The 16301-nt window shown below is 44.8% G+C and overlaps 3 protein-coding genes across 9 annotated transcripts in view; 1 reads left to right on the top strand and 2 right to left on the bottom strand.

The window, feature by feature from the left end:
• Positions 1-250: 250 nt before the first annotated feature.
• Positions 251-3311, bottom strand: HPS6 (HPS6 biogenesis of lysosomal organelles complex 2 subunit 3). Its single transcript, XM_020967124.2, has one exon. It carries the CDS (start codon positions 2818-2820, stop codon positions 472-474), a length of 2349 nt encoding a protein of 782 aa, XP_020822783.1. The 5' UTR covers positions 2821-3311; the 3' UTR covers positions 251-471.
• Positions 3312-3365: 54 nt separating this feature from the next.
• LOC144456291 (uncharacterized) lies at positions 3366-8591 on the bottom strand. The gene is made up of 2 exons (XM_078151094.1): positions 8221-8591; positions 3366-8031 (listed from the first exon to the last, which is right to left on the bottom strand). Exons 1-2 carry the CDS (start codon positions 8507-8509, stop codon positions 7994-7996), a joined length of 327 nt encoding a protein of 108 aa, XP_078007220.1. The 5' UTR covers positions 8510-8591; the 3' UTR covers positions 3366-7993.
• The window catches only part of ARMH3 (armadillo like helical domain containing 3), a 223733-nt gene continuing 215801 nt past the window's right edge, over positions 8370-16301 (top strand). For 4 of the 7 annotated variants that reach the window (XM_020967127.2, XM_020967154.2, XM_020967149.2 and 1 more), the window contains exon 1: positions 8376-8459. The gene's annotated coding sequence lies outside the window, so the exon portion shown is untranslated. Of the gene's footprint in view, positions 8460-13374; positions 13457-14510; positions 14593-16301 lie in introns of all 7 variants that reach the window. The other 3 variants (XM_078151093.1, XM_020967140.2, XM_020967136.2) reach the window with 3 other exon arrangements.

Raw genomic sequence — 16301 nt, forward strand, 5'->3', positions numbered from 1 at the left:
AGTCTACATTTCATCCTGGGAGCTTCTACTGGAAAAGTTCTCTCCCACTCTAGTTGGTTTCCACCCTCTCTTTCCCATCCAAGGGTCAGTTCCATTAGTGGGTGAGAAGACAAACCCTGCTGAGGGGTTGGGAAGGTCAGAGAAGAGCTCCCTGAAATGGACTGAACAGACTGAGCTGGGGAGCTGTAGTTCCAACTTATCAGATCATCGTTCCCTTCACCCCCCTTCAATCACATACAGACACTCTTGCTTCCTTTACCCGTATATATTTAAAATCTTCCCAGGGAAGAAAAGTATTGCACACACTGGGGAAAATAGGACCATACCATGAATCACTCTCAGCATCTGAAGGGAATCCTGAGTTCCACCCTCTTATAAGGGAGTGGGAAAAACTGATTAGACCCCTCCCTCTACCCTTTGACCCCAAGTCTCAGTCAGACTCAATTCCATTGAACTCCTGGCTCCAGGCTCCTACCTCGGGCTACTGTGGCCCACTGACGGGTAGTGCCTGTCCTTGGGGTGGGAAGGACAGGCACCAGAGTCCCACAGAATATCCTCGTAGGGGCTTGGGGCCTGTGCTCCGGACCTGGCCTGTTCCAGCAGGCCTCTCAGGAGTCCCACTGTGAGTGGAGGGTCAGCTCCCACCTTAGGGAATGGGGTTGGAGGCTCCTCTTCATCTGGCAGGTGCCTCTTCAGCAGGAGCAGAAGGTCTGTGGGTGTCAAGTCTGGTGGGCACAGACGGCGCAGGCAAGTCAGGTGGGCATCTAATTGGCGATGCCGAGCAAATTCGGCTAGTAAGACAGTGAAAATCTCCATTTGCAGCAAGGAGCTGGTTGGGCTCAGGGCCAGGCCTGCATCCAACACCCGTTCCCACTGTCCAGCCTGAACTAGCTGCCCTACAGCCTGGAGCACAGCCTTGGGCCGGCCACTTCCCAAGAGCAGCTCTAGCTCTAGAGCCCCTGCCCTGGCCCCAGCCCAGTCACCCAGTACGGCCAATGCCCGTCGGTACAAGGGCGGTCCCGGGCCTCCAGCTCCTAACCCCCAACCTGGCCCCCCCTGCTGTTGTGCCAGTTCTACAAATGGTGGCAACCAACATGGCTCCAGCCGACAAAGGCACTGACACAGGAGTTCAAAGGGGGGTAGTGCCCCATCAGCCCCTGTGTCTACTAGCACCTTCTTCCACAAGTCGGGAGGGGCCCGGGACTTCAGCTGGCCAGCCTCATCCAGTTGCAGCTGTAGGGCTCGGCGTGTAGAACACCAGGCAGCAGCAGGGAAGACAGAAAAGACAGCATTGAGCTGGGACAGTTTGTCCCCTGTTAGATCTGATCGTAGCAGCCGCTCTACTTCTCGTTCGGCCAGCTCTGTCCATCCTTCCTCTTGCCCATCCCCAGCCACTAAGCGGGTTTTGAGCCGCTCTAGGCCATGGTAGTCCCTTAGTTCAGCTTGCAAATCACTCAGCAGCTTGGTTGGGGGTTGGTGACCTCGGAGAACAGCAGCTAGGGCCAGCGGGGCTCGAAAAGTACTCCCTTTTTTCAACTCATCAGTTGTAAGTCTAGCTCCAAGTAGACTCCGGCGCTGGTAGTAGCCACAGGCCTCCTCAAAAACTAAGTCCTCAGAGTTTAGCCACTCAACCTCTCTCCCCATCTCCCAGCCTATACAGAATAGGCCACTTGCAGAGAGCAGCCTAAGCCCACCTTTATTCTCCTCTTCTTCATCAATCCCTGGGGCTGAGAGCCCCAGCAGGTGGACTCTGTCAGTGCTTAAGACTTTTCTTTCTAGAAGCCGTCCACTGCCCATGTCCAGCAGCTCAAGACCAGAGCCCAGCACACAGGCCAAAGTGTTGCTGAAGATACCCAAGGACACTGGGACTCCCTGGCTAAGCAGTCCATACCCCAGGAAGCCCACTGCTCTAGCTCCTCCATCCCTCCGGATGAGACTCACAGCCCCCTTTGGGCTCAGCAACAGCAGGCTCCCTTGGGCAGCTGCACAGGTGTGGATGTCTAGGGGCTCCCCACCAGAGAGCAGTCCTGGTACCCTCTGAAGGAGGGATCTGAAATCCCAGGAGTCCCTGTCTTTAGGGCTCAAGTTCCTGCTATGAGTAAGGTTGTGAGCAGGGACAGCTACAGTTACCCTGCCCTTACCTGGGTACCAGATCAGCAAGATGTGGGCTACACTGGGCCAAGTGTTAGCTGTAGGCACCATGAAGAAGTCAGAACGGGAGGCCAGCAGCTGGAAATGAGGGCAGTGGTGCAGCAGGGTCTTGGGGGCACCCAGAATTGCACTGGTCTCCCCGTGGGGCTCCAGGGCCCGAGTGCACACACAGTGACTGAAGGCAGCTTGCACTGATCCTTCCGCTACTTCAGTGCTGGCTGGCCGCTCCTCACACCACACTAGCCGGTTTCCCAGAGCCGCTATTGCTACCACTTTGGCCTTGCTACTCACACACAATTCGGCCTGCTGCAGCAGCTGCCATCCTGGGTGCACTCCAGTGCCCCATACCTCAGCTCGCCCGCTGGCCCACACCAAGGCAAGCACAGGACGTGGGCCGCTGGCCCATCCTGGGCACTGGAGAAAGAAGGCATCTAGCACTGGGCCTTGGCCAGCCAGACAGGAGGGTTCCAGCCCCAGCCCTGCCCCCTTTCTGGACACCAGAAGCAGTGGGGCTGGAGAGCCCGGAGGGCGCAGAAGCAGCAGGTGGCGGCCGTCCGGGGTTGAGCGGACCCGGACGAGAGACTCCTCCGCCAGCACTTTGCGGAGCAGGCTAGCGTTAGTGAAGTCGCTCAGGTCCGAGAGCAGACGCAGAGTGCTTGCCCGCTTCATGGCCCCCCGGGGCGAAGGGCGCCGGCCTGGGAAGAGGTTGGAGAGCGCACTCTGGGAGGCTTGGGGCGCCGCTGGACTGAGTCAGACTTTATTGGGTTCGGGCGTTCCGTTCCGCTTTCTGGTCGTTCGGGGCCCGCTAGGGCACGGAGTTCCGAAAAGGAGGGTGGCCGATCCTTCGACTTCCGTCCCAGCGGATGAGGTGGGCTAAGGACTTTGGGGGGGGGGGAAGAGTCAGCCCCGCCCAGAAGGCTTGCGTGAGTCCGGCGCATCGCCGCACGGGAGCCCGCCGTGGGGCGGAGCCAGTGGAGTCCTCCCTCTCCTCTGGCCCCAGCACTTTCACTGTTCCGACTGGGCTTTCCCAGTGTTGTGTCTGGTTTATTTTTCCAGCTAGTCCACTGATTGATTCTCCAACCTGCGTTGGGGCTTGGCGGCTTCCTCATCTGTGCACCCTTCACACTTGCATCTCATATATACTTTCTGGAGGAGACCACCATCCATCCCCATTCTTTCTTCTCCAAGGTACTCTAACTTAAAGCCCAGCACTTCCCGAAAGCCAAGCCAAAAAGTCCCCACTTTACCACATCCCATCCACACTTTAGTTTGTCATTTCCCTAAAGTACATGATGTCCTCCTAATTAAACCTCCTCTTTGGAAAAGGAAACACAAAATGTCTGCTCATTTGTTTTTAAATTTTAATGAAAAATATTTTATTTATGCACTTTTTATGTCATGGTCATTTCCAGATACACCTCTCTTCACTAGTGAACCCTCCCTAGTAACAACAACAACAACAACGACCACCACCACCATCTAAGTAAAAGCCAGATTCCGGCAGACAACAAATTTAACGTTCACTGTCAGAGGAGAGAGCTATAGCTGTTCTCTTCGACACTGCAATTACTCTGGTTTCCTTTTAAGTGATCTCATTTGCATTACTGCAGTCTTGTATATTGTTCTCCTGGTTCTGTCAGCATCAGTTTATGGCTTCAGATTTTTCCATCTTTTTTCCATCATTTTTTCCAGAGGGCCCAATAAAATTTTATTGCATTCGTATGACACCAATTCTTCAGCCATTCCACAATCAACAGGCACCCACTCTGATTCTTTGCCACCACAAAAAGTGCTACTATGAATATTTTGGGGCCGTGTTAATTTGATTTCACTAAGGTTTATACTATGGACAGGGCTGAGCACTGGACATCTGGAGCTGACAAGTGAATAAGACCTAGTTCCTTCTGTTAGAAGAACTCACAGTCTAGGGAAGGAGGTGACTATAATAAAAGGCTCACAGTCTGGGGAGGGAAGTAACTATAATAAAAGGCAAAATGGGACAAATGCTGAGAAAGGTATAAGCCAAATGTTATTTGAGTTCAGAGGAGGGAGAGGATTCAGGGAAGGAATTTTAGTTGAACCTTGAAGGATGGCTAGTACTTCAACAGCCTAGTGGTGGGGGTAGGTGTGGAGGTGGGGTGAGGCAAGGCAGTACAATCCAAGGACCGTGGAACAGTGTAAGCAGAGGCACAGAAACTGCTGTGGTGTTTGGAAATTTGGGGATTTGAGGGGGGGAGGGGACCGTGGGTTCAGTGTGGCTGGAAGGTACAGGACATCAGGGGAATAGTGGGAGAGATAGAATGGGGTATGCAGTAGACTTCCAGTAGTGGACTTGAGAGTCAGAAGATTTGGAATTAAGACCTTGCCCTATGTGAACCTAGCTGTGTGAACCATGGCAAGTCATTCAACCTCTCTGAGCTTTGGTTTCCTCATCTGTAAAATGGGGATAATAACTCTTGAATTACCTATTTTCTCTCCCCATTCCAATCTATTCTCTACTTAGCTGCCTAGATGATTTTCCTAATGCTTAGGTCTGACTCTCCTCCCACAATGAGCTCCAGTCTACCTCAATAAACTCCAGGATCAAATATAAACTCCCTTAAATGCTAAAGCATTTAAAGCTTTTTATAAACTGGCTCCTCCTAGATTTCCAGTCTTACACCTTCTGCCTTCCAGCAATAAAGGCCTACTCGAGGTTCCTTTCAAAAGACACTTTATCTCCCATTGTAAGGCATTCACCCTGGACTGGAATGCTGCCTCTTAATTTGCTCTGCTTCCTTCAAGATTATCTTCCACCTACTTTGGGTATATCTTGTACCTACCTAGTTATTTACTTGTTGTTCCTTTGTTAGAATGCAAGTTCTTTGAGGGCAGAGACTTTTACTTTTGTTTTTTGTTTTCCTATCTGCTGGTGCTTAGCCAAGTACCAGCTACTTTGTTGTTCAGAAGTGACTGGCTCTTTGTGATTCCTGTAGACCATAGCACACCAAAGCTGTCCATGAGGTTTTCTAGGCAAAGAAACTGGAGTGATTTGTTATTTCCTTCTCCAGGGAATTAAGGCAGAAATTAAGTGACTAGTCCAGGTCATACATTTAGTGTCTGAGGCTAAATCTGAACTCAGGTCTTCCTGACTCCAAGCCCAGGGCTGTGTCCACTGAGCCACCTAGCTGCTTTGCTTTGTAAAGGTTTAATAAATGCTTGTTGAATGATTATGGGTTGTTGTGAGGGAAGTACTGTACTTTGTGAACTGTGTGTCTATCTCCTCCCTCTTCCAGGAGCCTGCTTTTCTTGGCTCCCCATTATTCTACTGTCAGATACCACAAAAAAGTTTGTTCAAGACCTCCCTCTGCATTCTCTGCCAGATATTTAGTTTTGTTTTGTTGCTAGGCAATGGGGTCAAATGACTTGCCCAGAATCACACAGCTAGAGAATGTTATGTGTTTGAGGCCACATTTGAACTCAGGTCCTCCTGACTCCAGGGTCAGCGCTCTATCCACTGCGCCACCTAGTTGCCCCTCTGCCAGATATTTAGAACCACAGAATACAACTTCATATTAAATGATTAAAAAGTTCGTGATATTCAGGATTAGAGTCCACCAAGTTGACCTTCAGTTTCACTTAATAGTTTCTTTCTTTCTTTATTTATATAATTTGCAGATTCTCCTTTGCATAGAAAATCTCTGTCTCTTGCTTTTTCTTGTCACAGCAAGAATGAAGAGTGGAAGAAGCAGAATTAGACCATTGCTTTCCTAAATTTTTTCCCACCTCCAGGTTCAGGCCAAGGCAAAGGAGAAGGGGTAGGAATGAGCTTAAAAGCCAGGTGTGATAGCAGGAAAATACAAAACAAAACAAAACCAAAAAACCAAACCCAGGACTCTCAGCTTCTATCCCAAATGAGGTCATCAATCTATCCTTTGGAAACAACAGGAAGGGGAGGAGTCTGCCCACTGTTGCTCTGGTATCCTCTGCCTGGAGAGGCAATGATTTCCTTTGACTCAATTCAACACTTACCAAAGAACTAGCATGTGCAAATCACCTTGGGAGGTTCTGGGGCTTTTGATTTTGCTTAGAAAAAAAAACCCCGACAACAAAATTTAAATATCCTCACTCCCAGCAAATTATCAAAGATGACAAAAAGATGAGAGTCATTGTTAGAGGGATTTAGGAAAGACTGGGACACAAATATAGTTTGTGGAGCAGTGAATTGGGCTAACAATTCTGGAAAGCAACTTGGAATTATGCTAAATTGAGTAAATTACACTATACTAAACTGACTAAATTACTACTAATTACACTAAAGTGACTAAAACATCCATATCCTTTGACTCAGATTCTACTGCTAGGCATATACTCAAAAAATCATGAAGACAGAAAGAAGGACCTTTATACATTAAAACATTTATAGCAGTGACTAAGCTCCGGCCTTTGAGTCAGGAGGACCCGAGTTCAAATCAGACCTCAGACACATGACACTTACTAGCTGTGTGACTCTGGGCAAGTCATTTAACCCCAACTGCCTCACCAAAAAGGCAAAAAAAAAAAAGAATTGGAAAGAAAGTAGATGCCCATCAACTGGGGAACATAACCCATTAACTGGTAAACAAGTTGTAGTACATGGATTTAATACAATATTACTGTACTGCAAGAAACAAATAAAATGAATTCAGAGATGCACCGAGGACTTCTATGGAGGGATGAAAAATGAAGTAAAACAATATGCACAATTATGACAGTGTAAATGGAAAGAAAATAACAAACCCCTTCAAAAATAAATGCTGTATGTTAACAGTGATTAAGCTTGGCCCCAAAGAAGGGATTCAAGAATGTACCTCCCTCCTTTTTATGTAGAGGTGGGGGACTATGAATATGGAACAATGCATACATTGTCAAATACACACATTGTCAGACCTGGCTGATGAGTTGGTTAGTTTTGCTGAACTTTTCTTTTTCCTTTCTATTATATTCTGTGTTACAGAGGATGGCTCTCCTGGGAGGAAGAGAGAGATTTTGAAACAAAGGTGGTGAAAAGACAAAATTATCAATAAAAAATTTAGAAAGAAAAAAGCTAAACTAAAAAAAGTTCAGATAAAACATAATTTCCTTATGGAGCTTACTATTTAGTAAAGGTATAATAACCACTAAGCAATAACTATTACATAAAATCACAACCTCTTAATAAATTTTAGCGTTTGGAGCACTGCTGGTGGCTCAGAAAGGTTAAGTGACTGGTCTCTCATTACATAGATAGTAAATGTCAAACGAAGGGTTTCCGTCTGATTCCTGGTTCTGAACTATCCAATAAGCAGGTAGCTTCTCTACAGGTAACTATGGTATACAAGAATACATAAGTACATTAGAAAGAGGTTTAAAACTAAGTGCCATGAGGGAGTAGGATTCAGTGGAAAAAGTCCTGAAGAAACCGGTGATCCTCACACTTAGCTAGCTGTGACCACAGGTAAGTAGTTTCTCTGAGTCATTTTCCTCATCTATATGTAGCCACCTTCATATATGATGGCGATAATCATACTTGTACAATTTAGCTAACGGGGCTATGGCGAGAAATGTTCTTTATAAACCTTAAAGTGTTTAAATAAGCAGGGGCTTACTATTACTGCTAGCTAGGGAATGTCTTGACTCGATGACGTGACTTGATATTATACGTGAGGGTGAGGGGATAGTTTCCACATTTGTCCTGAAGAGTCAATGTAACAATGGATGCGAAAAGACTGTAAGCTGAAAAGCTTGTACAGGAGTGAAGGGCTGCTTCCTTTCCACCTGTGCTTGAAGGCTCAGATTCAATCTCACCTCTTCCGGGAGGCCTTTCAGCCAGCTTCAGCGCACACTAGTTCATGGAGTTGCTATAGCTCCTTAGGCTCCGACCTAGGGCAACACAGTGGTCAGGCAAACGTTTATTGACTGAGGAACTGTTTGGCAAGCAAAGTGCCCAATTCAGTGAGCGAATCTAGGAAGCTCACAGAGAGGCAAGCAGGAGGGCACGTGAAGCCTGGGCGGGGCCAGAGGAAGGGAGGGGGTTCTGACCCCTTTTCTCACCATGGGGCAGTTACGTACCGTGCGGGCCGTATTGCTTGCTGGGAGTTGTAGTCCCCAGGTCGTGGCGTCTGTTTAGAGTTTTAGTCCTCCGAGGGGGCGGGGCCACGGAAGGAACCGGGAGGGGGTGGGGCTGGCACGAGGAGGCCTCTAGGACCCTACTGGGGCGCGGGAGCGCGCTCTTGGGCCCGGTCCGGCAGTATCGGGCACGAGCAGGGGCAGGCGGGCGGTGGCAGTGGAGCCCGAAGAAGCAGGGCTTGGTGAGCGGCGTACCCCGAGAGGCCAGGGCTCTCGGCTTCCACAAAATCATGGTCTCGATTAGGGATCCAGCAGGCCGGGGCCAGAACCAGGCCTAACCCCTGAGGCTCTGAGGGCCCTGGCCTCCTGGGGGCGGGGCCTCCCCTTGCGGAGGGAGCGGGGAGGAGCTTCTGAGGGGGGAGGGGACTGTGAGGGGTCGTGGGGGGGAACCCAAGAGGGAGTTTGAGGGGGGGAAGGGACCCCGGAGAGAGTCTGACGGGGGTTGGGACCAAGCAGGGAGGGGTCCTAAGAAAGATTCTGAGGGGGAAAGAGACTAATGGGGGAGGGGACCTAGGAGAGAGTCTGAGGAGGGTGGGGACAGTCCGGAGATCTTGGGGTGTGGGGAAAGGTGTTGGGCTTGACCTGGGAGAATAGCCGGTGGAGGGGAGGAACCTAGGAGAGGACTTGGGGAGAGGGTCCTAGGAAAGTGTCCAGGGAGAGAGGAAGATCCTAGGAAAGTGTCTTGGGGGGAGTGTAGGGTGATGTGTCAGTAGTATGAGTATATCCTAGAATACATGTTTTGTGGGGAAGATTCTAGGACAATGTATGTTTTTGAGGAGGATCCTAGGAGAAAGTGTGCCTGGGGTTGGAACTTAGGGGGGGAAGAGAGAGAGAGAGAGAGAGAGAGAGAGAGAGAGAGAGAGAGAGAGAGAGTGAGTGTGTGTGTGTGTGTGTGTGTTGGGGCTGGTAATGAGGAGAAAATATCTAGGGGTATCCTAGAAGATTGGGAAGAAGAAGGAACAATGACTGTAGGGAGAGATCAGTTCAAGAAGTAAGAGTTTTCAGTGACCATCATCCCCGGGGAGGATAAGGCTCAGAAGTGCTGTCCCCCCAAATCCAGGAGACAGTGAGTGGGAATCTCAAGAGAGTGTTTGACAAAGGAAGGTTCATCGTGTTGTGATGTAGAGTTGGAGGATCCCTAGGAGAGTATCTGAGGTGAGGAGCAGGCAATGAAGAGGACCCTTATCTCCCTCCACCCTGGATAGTGGGTAAGGAAGATGGAGCCTAGACTTTGAGACAGACCCCTGACAACCTTTTCAGGATTGGAACTGCCCCTGATTTTCCTGCTGTACCAGTGAGGCTTGGCTTTTTTATCAGGCTTTAGTATCTGCTCCCTCCCCCAGGTGACTTTTGGCCTAGTCATGGCTTCTGAGGTCAGGTGATAAGGAAAACTCAATGGAATTTGATTTATATACTTTCTGGGCTTTGAGGGACTGTGTCCTTTCTAGTAGGAAGGGATTGAACCTTTTGTGATTATAGCTGCTGACCTACATTTCTACTTCCTGGTGTGGGTATGTAGCATTTGTGTAGGCCCTCTTTGCCTTTTACCTGCTTACCTCTTCAGAATCTTATTGATCTAAGTTTTCAGTTAGGTAACTTGATGCAAGGTCCTAAGTAAATGAAGTTTAAACTTTTCCCTTGGCTGAGGTGGGGAAGCGTGGAGATAAGGGAGCATTGACTTCTTGTTGAAGGGAACTTGTTAAGAACTCTGAAAAGTACTCATTGAGAGTTCATTCAACAAAGTTTATTACATATGTACAAGTTCCAGTGCTAGACTTTAAGGATACATATATGAAATGAGACATCTCCTTGTAGTGGAAAAAGCCCTGCATTTTTGATTCCTGCAGGGGATCAGAGTAGATGATCTCTTAAGATCCTTTCCAGCTTTAAATCCTAGAATTCTTGTTCTCCAAGAAACTTAATCTAGTAGGAAGATTAAAACACACTCAAATAACTATAATCTGAAATTAGAATATAAACACATAGGAGAGGTTCAGCCAGAGTGGTATGAGAGTTTTGATTGGTCTCTGCATCTGATTAGTGCTTAGTAACTGTTTGATGAATTTAATTCAGTGAATATCTAAGAAGGCTTGTTGCCACAGGGTTATTAGACCCTCCCAGAATCTCTTGCTCATAAAAAAGCAAAGTGGAAAGAACACTTGACTGAGAATCAGATGATTGAGTTCTGGGCTCCACTAGTAGATGTATGACCTTGGGCAAGTCAGCTAACTGCTGATCAACTGCTCTTGGCCACAGTTTATTGTCCACAAAATTGGGCTTGTTAAGATCAAATGATATATCTGGAGAAGTACTTTGTATTGTACATCTTTAAGGTGATAGCTTTATCCAAATAAGAATATTGCCTTTACTGCTTTGAAACTCACTTTCTCTGTAAATACATTTCCCCAAAATCATTGCAAATGATGGTTTTCATGTCTTTAAACTTAGCCTGTTCTAATTGGAAATATTTTTGGTTTGCCCATCTGTTGAGCTGATGTTCAGAGGACTTCCTATGTGAAAGCTTTCAGGATAACAGGATACAGTAGGGTTTCTAGGGAGTTCCTGCTCTGTTGTTAGGATATTAGAAAGGAAAAAATGCCCTTGTGCAAGGTAATCCTGTATGAGCAGGATCCTGTCATTTCAGAATTAGTGGTGGCTAGAGATCAGATCAAACCACTTGGCTTAGTGGATAGAGTGCTGGACCTAGAGTCAGGAAAACCTGAATTCAAGTCTAGCTTTGGTTTCTTCATCTCTAAAATGGGGATAATAACAGCACCTGCTTTCCAGGGTTGTTGTAAGAATAACATGAGATAATATGTGTAAAACACTTTTCAAGCCTTAAAGTGCTGTGTAAATGATGATGATGTGATGATGATGCTAGTTAACCCAGAAAGAAATTGCTCTAGACAGAAGGAGCATCATCAGGACTTTCACCTTTACCAGGCTCAATCCTGAGATTTACTTTTCTCTAATGTGTCTGCAACTAGTGTCAGGTCTTTGAGATCCCAGGCTACCCATTTTTCCCAATTCTCAAGGCTTCTCAGCATCCTTTTCTCTCACTCTCTTTTTTTTTTTTTGAGCATATGGGTTACACAGTGGATAGAGCACAGGGCCTGGAGTCAGGAAGATCTGAGTTTAAATCCAATTTCAGACACTTTCTAGCTGTGTGATCTTGGGCAAGTCATTTAACCGCTGTTTGCCTCAGTTTCCTCATCTGTTAAATGAGGATAATAATAGCACCTGTGTCCTAGGGTTGTTGTAAGGATTAAATGAGATAATAATTGTAAAGTGCTCAGCACAATGTTTGGTTTATAGTAAGCACTATATAAATGTTAGCTATTATTTTTTCTCCTACTTTTCTCATCTTTCTATATAGGTCCTTGCTTCTTTATAGAATCTTTATCTTTGATACTCCCAGTCCAGAAAGTGGATTTTTTATTTCTGTTGTACTGAGTATCTAAGGGGCTCTTCCAGTCATTAAAATACAAACAACGTGAAAAGAATGAGTTTTTGGATTTCCCCTCATAGAAGTGTTTCCAAATCAGTGATGTCAAACTCAAATAGAAATGGGAGTCCATAAAATCTAAGTAAGGATTCCTGAAGGCTGCATATTGACTTAGAAAACCACATGTTAACATTATCCATGTTCTGTTGTTTTCTTTTTAATTTGTTAAATATTTTCCAATTATATTTTAATCTGATTTGGGCTTTACTCAGGATGGCTATAGCTGCTTGACACTTCTAGGCTAGATGACCACTTGTTAACTTATTCCTTTTGGGTAGAGGTTGGACTAAATGACCTCTGAGGTCTCCTCCAACTCTAAAATTTGATAATTCTGCAAAATAGAATTGCTTCTGCTTCTGATAAGTTTAGGATTTCATATCCAAGCTAGCCCAGGAATCCAAAATTTGTAAAAGTGGCTTAAATCATCTTTAGAAATACAAGGTGGGAGAGGCATCACTAAGATTGCAATTCATCCTAAAAAAGGTCTGGGAATTTTAGCTGGATATGAGTCAGTAGTGTGATCTGGCTGCTGAGAAAGCTAATGCCATCTTAGGCTTCATTAAGAAAGGGATAGCATCCAGGAGTAGGGAGGTAGCCCTTCTGCCCAGGTCTTTCCCTGTCAGATTTGATCTGGATTATTGTATTCAGTTCTGGTTGACACATTTTAGGAAAGATGTTGGTAAGCTAAAGAACATCAAAAGGAGGGCAGCCAAGATGGTGAGAGTCCTTCATTGAACTCTTATAAGGTTTAGTTTTTAAAAAATGTAGAAAACTTGAAGGGGACCTATTGATGTCTTTTAGCATTTGAAGACCTGTAAGGTCAAGGAGTGATTAAGGAAGGGACTGAATTGCTGGAGATATCTGGGGCCTCAACTATTATACTACAAATTTACAAGAGGATAATACTGCAATAAGAGATCTTGCCTTGAATTCTCATTCTGGGAGATGTCAGAAAACTTCCTTTCTGAAGGTGCAAGTATTGCCTTTCTTCTCTTCTTTCTGAGTTAGACTTATTCTGCTTGATCCCAGAGGGCAAGTGGGATCAGTGAATGCAAATTGCAGGGTCAGATATCAGTTTAATATAAGGAAAAACATTAAAAGCTTAACATCGAACAGAAATACCACAAACTGAACTTGCTTAGTAGCTATTTACATTTAAATTAATTTCAATGCAAAAAATACGGCAAATTTAAAAAATTCCTATGAGTTGATGGTTAGCTATTGATGGGACATGTAAACTTCTTTCTTTTCTAAGGTACATGTTAACCTTCTCTAAGGTACATATACATATTACCTAGTGCAGTTGTAAGTAGAGTGTATAATTTGTCCTGGATGAGAGACTAGTTCCCATTTCTACCACTCATTGGGAAAGCACCTTAATTGCTACTGCTTTCAGATATTGTTTGAATACTCATACAGTGCTAGGCATTGCACAGAACTCATTTAAGATAAGATCCCTGCCTCCTTGTAGCTCATGTGTTAATGTCTGTCAGTTGTGTCTTTTTCTTTGTTTTCCCCATGAGAAAAATGGGAATGATGTTTATGCTGTTAGTATTTACTCTTTACTCAAAATGATGTCTTTTGATTTGCAGAAAGAAGGCAGGTGGTCTCTATCTAAGGAAGCAAGAAAGAAAAACTCCTAGAGGAGGAAAGAAGGACAGCTGTAAAGAAGTAGTAGGAAAATTACCAAATTTTGCTTTGTTTTATTCATTCATTCAGCATACATTTCCTGAATACATAGTATTTATTTGGCACTTAGCCCTTATCCTTGTACACACAACTACAAATGTTTTCCAGTTGCTAGTCCAAAAAATATAAATTTCTGACTTCTGCAGTCAGAGTTCTCTCTGGTGTTTCCGTGAGTTTGATGCAGGGGCCTGTTACTTCAGTGTCATTCCAGAGGTCCTCTGAAGAGCCTTGTAGTGTCCTGTTCCACCTAGGTCCTTATTTCCTCTCCTTCAAAACTTAAGCCTGTGGCATAGGTTAATCTTTTTGCTACTTATACTCATATTTGACTTCTCCTTTTCTTTGGGTTGTTAGTAAGATGATTACATTTTTTTTGGAGGAAAATGATAAATCCCTCTAGTAATCTATCCCCGTTGCTGGCTAGGTTTTTTAACAAAAGGAAGACTTAGTAGTGTTGTATGAGTGAGATCAGCCTTTCCCAAACTTTTCTAGTCCGTGATTTACTTGTAAACTTGCCCAATCACATAGGTAGGTTCCTCAGCATTTTTAATCCCTTCCTTCTTCCTACAGTTATCCTGACTATCCCCCTGTCCAACCTTTTTTCCCTCCAAGGAACATAGATATATTTATATAGATATGTTTATATATACACATCTCAGTCATCTTTTTCTCACTATAGTCCTCATCATTACTGTCTTCCACAAATGGGCAAAGGGTAGACAGGAAATGTATATGCACCAAGATTCTTTATTCTTTTATTTAACAAGTATGCATTGAAGTGAGCACCTACTCTGCATAGTAGCTAGGGAATTTGTCTTCACCATTCACCGCAGTAGGGGCTGCTAGGTGGTGCAATGGATAGAGCACCGGCCCTGGAGTCAGGAGGAGCATTCACTAGAGTTCTGAAGTTCTGGTTGTGAAACAGTGATGTAAATATTGAGTATGTGCTTACTCATTCTAGATTATAAACTCACACATTTGTACTATTTCCTCTTCCCATCCCTCTCGTTTTTCTACTTCTTTTTCTTCTCTCTATTCCTAGGTTTTCTTCTAGTGGAAGAATTCTAGGAGGTACAGTACATCATTGAGTTTGGCAGTATTTTGGAGGTCTGGTTCCCTGTGAGGTAAGGGAGATAATTGCTGATAACCTGTTACAGAATGGGCTTCCTGAAAGACTTTTCTTAGGGAACTGTCAGTATGACTCAGTTTGAGGAAGTAATAAGAGTATATTTCTAGTAAATGAATCATCCTGAAAGTGAAATATCTCGTGTGTACCAAAGAAGGTAATGTGTTAAGTAAATAATCTACTAGCTAAGTGCAACCAATATTTTTGGTACTTTGGATATCAGAAGACTTTCACTCTTGGTTTTGACGCCTTGGAATTAATTTAATTCTTCATGACCTTTGTCATCTTAGAGACTCTCTCCTCCCTTGGTTTTTGTGAGATTGTTCCTCCTGGTTTTCCTTCAACCTTCTGGACTTTTTTTGGTTTTCCTTGCCGGATCATTATCTGTCTCCTGCTTACTAAGCATAGGTGTCTCAGAGACTTTTTCATGGGTTCTCTTCTATTCTCTAGAAATTGTCATCAGCTCCCATGGGCTCAATTAGTCATCTTTATGAAAATAACTCCCAAATGTGGATGTCAACAAACCTCTCGGGCTGGTATTTAAAGCCTTCCACAGTCTTGTTCTTCTAGACTTATTTGATATCACTCCCCTTCATCAAGTGATGTTCCATCTTTAATTTCCATTCCTTTGCCAGTTTTGCCTTCATTACCTGAGCATCCAGCTTAGGTGCCACTCCCTACAGAGGCCTTTTCTGATTCTTGCCCTGCTCCCCCCCCCACTTCCTCCCAAGTTATTATTGCCCTCATCTCTAATTATCATGCATTTACTCATCTGTGTAGATATTTTATTTCCCTGGGAGAAAGTATGCTCCTTGAAAGTAGGGATTGGGCCATTTTTGTCTCCAAAGCTCCTGGGTCTTGTATGGTGCTTTGTTCATAAAAGTGCTTAATGTTTGTTGGATTGAATTGACTTTAGTGCCTTCAGCAAGCATGTGGCTTACACTCTATAAAATAAGTGTCTGGCTGAGTGGGGTGTTCAGGAAAGTGACTTTATTACGTAGCCCCCAGTTAGGAGTTGTACTTAAGATCATTGAGATTACCAGGAAATGAAAGACTTTTGGCTTTTCATTTCCTTAGGGATTTGTAAACATCTAGAAGCTTGACTAGAAGTCAGGGTATTCTTGAAAAGTTACCTTTTGTGATCTCTTTTTTACTTTGTGACTTAGTGCTTGGTAAAGGTGTTTAAGTACAGCCTAAGATTTATATTCCAGTTCACAGTGCCTTTGTTATATGTAGCTTCCTTAACAGGAAAAATTTACTCTTCAGAGAGCAAATTCACCTGCTTAATTCACCAGAGAGCATAGAACTACAGAATTTTGGGTCTGACAATGGACCTTAGAGATCATCAAGTTGAATCCAAGGTTAAATGGCAAATTAGTGGCAGTGGGGAAGGGGAACTAGAATTGAAATCTCTTGACTTTCACTCTATTCCTTCTTTTATTACGTTGACTGGCTTCCACAATGTCAACAGTATCTCCTCTACAAGGGGGAGAGAAGAGGCAGTGTGGATAGAATGTTGGACTTGGAGTTAGGAATACTTGGATTCAAATCATGCCATTGAAATTTACTCTCCGTCTAACTGTGGGCAAATATCTGTGAATTTCAATTTTCTTACCTGTAAAATGGGGATAACAGTACACGTAGTATATACTTTACAGGGATGTTTTTATCAGCTGCACACTGCTCTGTCTGTGTTAGAATCCCTTG

This window comes from Phascolarctos cinereus, unplaced genomic scaffold, assembly GCF_003287225.1.
Source record: "Phascolarctos cinereus isolate Bilbo 61053 unplaced genomic scaffold, phaCin_HiC Scaffold_3;HRSCAF=262, whole genome shotgun sequence".
Classification (NCBI taxonomy): domain Eukaryota; kingdom Metazoa; phylum Chordata; class Mammalia; order Diprotodontia; family Phascolarctidae; genus Phascolarctos; species Phascolarctos cinereus.